The sequence below is a fragment of the Cervus canadensis genome, chromosome 4, assembly GCF_019320065.1.
Source record: "Cervus canadensis isolate Bull #8, Minnesota chromosome 4, ASM1932006v1, whole genome shotgun sequence".
NCBI classification, from domain to species: domain Eukaryota; kingdom Metazoa; phylum Chordata; class Mammalia; order Artiodactyla; family Cervidae; genus Cervus; species Cervus canadensis.
In genome coordinates this window covers 96,025,541-96,031,202 of record NC_057389.1, presented here as the reverse complement: position 1 = coordinate 96,031,202, position 5,662 = coordinate 96,025,541, and the positions used below count along the sequence as shown (strand labels likewise).

At 43.2% G+C, this 5,662-nt stretch overlaps 1 protein-coding gene across 1 annotated transcript; it reads right to left on the bottom strand.

Moving 5' to 3' along the window:
• Window positions 1-1,007: 1,007 nt before the first annotated feature.
• On the bottom strand, window positions 1,008-1,502 carry LOC122439325 (40S ribosomal protein S12-like). The gene has a single exon (XM_043464403.1). The coding sequence runs from the start codon at window positions 1,442-1,444 to the stop codon at window positions 1,046-1,048; it is 399 nt and encodes a 132-aa protein (XP_043320338.1). The 5' UTR covers window positions 1,445-1,502; the 3' UTR covers window positions 1,008-1,045.
• Window positions 1,503-5,662: the final 4,160 nt, after the last annotated feature.

Sequence of the window (5,662 nt, the reverse complement as noted above, 5' to 3'; positions counted from 1 at the left end):
AGTGATCACAGCATCGTGATTATCTGTGTCGTGAAGATTTTTTTTGTACAGTTCTTCTGTGTATTCTTGCCACCTCTTCTTAATATCTTCAGTTTGGTTAGTTCTATGTGATTATGGTTTTCATTCTGTCTGCCCTCTGATGGATAAGGATAATAGGCTTGTGGAAGCTTCCTGATGGGAGAGACTGACTGTGGGGGAAACTAGGTCTTATTCTGATGGGCAGAGCCATGCTCAGTAAATCTTTAATCCAACTCTCTGTTGATGGGCGAGGCTGTGCTCTCTCCCTGTTGTTTGACCTGAGGCAAACTGTGGTAGGGGTAATTGTAGTAATGGTGACCTTCAAAAGTACTTGTGCGCACAATGTTGTATTCAGTGACTGGACCCTGCAGCAGGCCACTGTCGACCCAAGACTCCACCAGAGACTCCTGGACACTCACAGGAAAGTCTGGCTCAGTCTCTTGTGGGGACACTGCTCCTGTCTCTTGGCTTCTGGTGTGCACAAAGTTTTGTACTTTGTTTATACAAACAAACATGTAATTCAAATCTGTTTCCCATCCTGTGGAAGTTCTGTAATCAAATCTCACTGGCCTCCAAAGAGAATTCCCTGGGAGTTGTCAGTCCTTTTGCCAGATCCCCAGGTTGGGAAATCTATTGTGGGTCCTAGAACTTTCTTAACAGTGTGAGAATTTCTTTGGTATAATTGTTCTGTGGTTTGTGGGTCTTCTGCTCAGTGGCTCTATGGTGGGGCAAGTGGTAACCTCCTCCAAGAGGGCTTATGCCACACACTGCATGACCCAGGTCTACTGCAGCCAGAGCCCATGTCCCCATGGCTGGCCACTGCTGACTCATGCCTCTGCAGGAGATACTCAAACACTCAAAGGCAGGTCTGGCTCAGTCTCTGTGGGGTCTCTGGGTCCTAGTGTGCACAAAGCTTTGTTTGAGCCATCTGAGCATCTCTGGTGGGTATGGGGCTTGATTCTAAACATGATTTTGTCCCTCCTATCATCTTTTTTTTTGAAAAACAAGAGCTCAATTTTTTATTTAATCATTTCTTGCATTTGAAGTACTCCTTGATGACATCCTTGGCCTGAGATTCTTTGCCATATTCCTTAACTACCACACAACTGCAACCAACCACTTTATGGGGTTTTCCCTCTCTGTCAATTTTATAGAGGCCTGACCATTCCCCTAGTTTCTTGTTGTCATCAACCTTAATCAGGTTGATTTGATGCTCAGCACAAAGGGCCTCCACCAACTTGACATACATAGGCTCATCACAGTTGGATGCAAGCACACACAGATGGGCTTGGCACTTGTCTAAAGCTTTCACAGCTTCGCGAATTCCACGTGCTAAGCCATCGTGGATGAGGGCGGTCTTCAGCAGCTCTTGCTGAGCAGTATTAACGTCCATTACACCTCCAGCAGCAATGTCATCCTCGGCCATGGCAATGGGTTATGGGTGGAGCTGAATCTTGAATGCACCCGAGCCACGGCGGCAGGGAAAGAGCCCCTCCTATCATCTTGTTGGGGCTTCTCATTTGCCCTTGGACATGGGGCATTAACACCATGGAATACTATTCAGCAATGGAAAGAAATGAGCTTTCAATACACTCAGAACAGAATTATACTGAGTGAAAATAAGTTAGTATCAAAAGGCTATAGGTTACATACTATATGATTCCATTTATATAACACTTTCAAAATGACAAAATTAAAGAGATGGAAAACAGAATAGTAATAGGCCTTGGAGTACAAAATGAAGCAGGGCAAAGGCTAACAGAGTTTTGCCAAGAGAATGCACTGGTCATAAAACACCCTCTTCCAACAACACAAGGGATGACTGTATACATGGGCATCACCAGATGCTCAATGCTGAATCAGATTGATTATATTATTTTCAGTCAAAGATGGAAAAGCTCTATACAGTCAGCAAAAACAAGACCAGGAGCTGACTGTGGCTCAGATCATGAACTCGTTATTGCAAAATTAAGACTTAAATTGAAGTAGGGAAAACCACTGAATCTGCCTATAATTCAGGAGACCTGGGTTCGATTCCTGGGTCAGGAAGATGCCCTGGAGAGGGGAATGGCAACCCATTGCAGTATTCTTGCCTGGAGAATCCCATGGACACAGGATCCTGGCAGACGACCGTCTATGGAGTCGCAAACAGTTAGGGACAATTCAGGTATGACCTAAATCAAATCACTTAGGATTATACAGTGGAAGTGACAAACAGATTCAAGGGTGTAGATCTGATAGACAGAGTGCCTGAAGAACTATGGACATAGGTTCATGACATTGTATAGGAGGCAGTGATCAAGACCATCCCCGAGAAAAAGAAATGCAAAAAGGCAAAATGGCTGTCTAAGGAGGCCTTACAAATAGCTGAAAAAGAAGCAAAGCTAAAGGCAAAGGAGAAAAACAAAGATATATCTATCTGAATGCAGAGTTCCAAAGAATAGCAAGGAGAGATAAGAAAGCCTTCCTCATTGAACAATGCAAAGAAATAGACAAAACCAACAGAATGGGAAAGACTAGAGATCTCTTCTAGAAAATCAGAAATACCAAGAGAACATTTCATGCAAAGATGAGCACAATAAAGGCCAGAAATGGTATGGACATAAGAGAAGCAGAAAATATTAAGAAGAGGTGGCAAGAATACACAGATGAACTCTACAAAAAAAGATCATGACTCAGATAACCATGATGGTGCGATCACTCACCTAGAGCCAGACATCTTGGAGTGTGAAGTCAAATGGACCTTAGGAAGCATCACTACAAACAAAGCTAGTGGAGGTGATGGAATTCCAGTTGAGCTATTTCAAATCCTGAAAGATGATGCTGTGAAGGTGCTCAATATGCCAGCAAATTGGAAAACTCAGCAGTGGCTGAACTCAGAGTGGCTGGAAAAGGTCAGTTTTCATTCCAATCCCAAAGAAAGGCAATCCCAAAGAATATTCAAGCTACTGGACGATTTCACTCTTTTCACATGCTGGCAAAATAATACTCAAAATTCTCCAAGCCAGGCTTCAGCAATACGTGAACCATGAACTTCCAGATGTTCAAGCTATATTTGGAAAAGGCAGAGGAACAAGAGATCAAATTGCCAACATCAGTTGAATCATAGAAAAAGTAAGAGAGTTCGGGAAAAACACCTACTTTATTGACTATGCCAAAGCCTTTGACTGTATGGATCACAATGAACTGTGGAAAATTCTTAAAGAGATGGACATACCAGACCACCTTACCTGCCTCCTGAGAAATCTGTATACAGGTCAAGAAGCAACAGTTAGAACTGGACATGGGACAATGGACTCCTTTCCAAATTCGGAAAGGAGTGCGTCAAGGCTGTATATTGTCACCCTGCTTATTTAACTTATATGCAGAGTACATCATGAGAAACGCTGGGCTGGAGGAAGCACAAACTGGAATCAAGATTGCTGGGAGAAATATCAATAACTTCACATATGCAGATGATGCCACCCTTATGGCAGAAAGTGAAGAAGAACTAAAGAACCTCTTCATGTAAGTGAAAGAGGAGAGCGAAAAAGCTGGCCTAAAACTCAACATTCAAAAATCTAAAATCATGGCATCCGGTCCCATCACTTCATGGCAAATAGATGGGGAAACAATGGAAACAGTGACAGACTTTATTTTCTTTGGCTCCAAAATCACTGCATATGCTGACTGCATCCATGATATTAAAAGACCCTTGCTCCTTGGAAGAAAATCTATGACAAACGTAGACAGCATTTTAAAAAGCAAAGACATTACTTTGCTGACAAAGTTCTATCTAGTCAGAGCTATGGTTTTTCTGGTAGTCATGTATGGATGTGAGAGTTGGACTATAAAGAAAGCTGAGCACTGGAGAGTTGATGCTTTTGAAATGTAGTGTTAGAAAAGACTCTTGAGAGTCCCTTGGATTGCAAGGAGATCCAACCAGTCATTCCTAAAGGAAATCAGTCCTGAATATTCATTGGAAAGACTGATGCTTAAACTGAAGCTCCGCTACTTTGGCCACCTGGTGCAAAAAACTGACTCATTGGAAAAGACCCTGATGCTGGGAAAGATTGAAGACAAAAGGAGAAGGGGATAACAGAGAATGAGATGGTTGGATGACATCACTGACTCGATGGACATGAGTCTGAGCAAGCGCCGGTTTTTGTGATGGACAGGGAAGCCTGGAGTGCTGCAGTCCATGGGGTCATACAGAGTCAGGCACGACTGAGTTACTGAAGTGAACTAAACTAATCAGTTTCTTCATTTTGAGAGAAATGCACAGCATATGTTAAATGTATATTTAGAATGTATTTTTAAGAAGGTGACAAACTATTTTTCAGAATGACTGTTCAGTTCAGTTCAGTTGGTGATGTCAGCAACTGTCACCAGGACCCAGGAGAAAGAAAGAGTGATCCCATAGAAGACTTGCCTGTGGATGTCTGGGAGTCTCTGGCGAAGGGGTGGGTTGGTGGTCACCTGCTGCAGGGTTGGGGGCACAGACTGTAGCAGTACATGCATGGGATCTTTTGAGGGAGGTCACTGTTATCTTCATTCAGTTCAATTCTGTTCAGTCGCTCAGATCTGTCCGACTCGTTGTGACCCCATGGACTGCAGCATGCCAGGGCTCCCTGTCCATCACCAACTCCTGGAGTTTATTCAGACTCATGTCCATTGAGTTGGTGAGGCCATCCATCCAGTCATTAACTCCACCATACTTTGGCCCCAAGCAAATAGCAGGGAGGGAACATAGCTCCATCCATCAACAGAAAATTGGATTAAAGATTTACTGAACATGGCCCCACACATCAGAACAAGACCCAGTATCCCCCACAGTCAGTCTATCCCACCAGGAAGCTTTTATAAGCCTCTTATCCTTCTCCATCAGAAGACAAACAGACTGAAAACAACAAAATGACTGTACCATTTTAATATGCTCAGAGGCAATATGTGAGAGATCTAATTTTCTACATCTTTGCTACTGTCACCATTTAAAAAATTTTAGCTGTTGTAATAGATGGATGTATGGCAATATCTTCTCGTGATTTTAATGGGCAATTTTCTAATGGTAAATGACCATCTTCACTTCAGTTCAGTTCAGTTGCTCAGTCATGTCCGACTCTGCAACACCATGAACTGCAGCACGTCAGGCCTCACTGTCCATCACCAACTCCCGGAATCCACCCAAACCCATGTCCATTGAGTCGGTGATGCCATCCAACCATCTCATCCTCTGTGGTCCCCTTCTCCTCCTGCCCTCAATCTTTCCCAACATCAGGGTCTTTTCCAATGAGTCAGCTCTTCTCATCAGGTGGTCAAAATATTGGAGTTTCAGCTTCAACATCAGTCTTTCCAATGAACACCCAGGACTTATCTCCTTTAAGATGGACTGGTTGGATCTTTTCATAGTCTAAGAGATGTTCAAGAGTCTTCTCCAACACTACAGTTCAAAAGCATCAATTCTTCAGTGCTCAGCTTTCTTTATAGTCCAACTCTCACATCCATACATGACAACTGAGAAAAAATGACCATCTTAGCATGTATTTATCTTCTGTGTATTCTCTCAGTGAAGTCTGTCTTTTGCCCATTTTCTTGTTAGATTGTAGGCTCAGTGTCACCCCTCTGAGTCACCTCATTCTGCCTTGTTGCTGCTGGGGTGGGGGTG

Coding starts and splice junctions, on each gene's coding strand:
- LOC122439325 (XM_043464403.1), bottom strand. CDS start 1,444: ATGGCCGAGGATGACATTGCTGCTGGAGGTGTAATGGACGTTAATACT.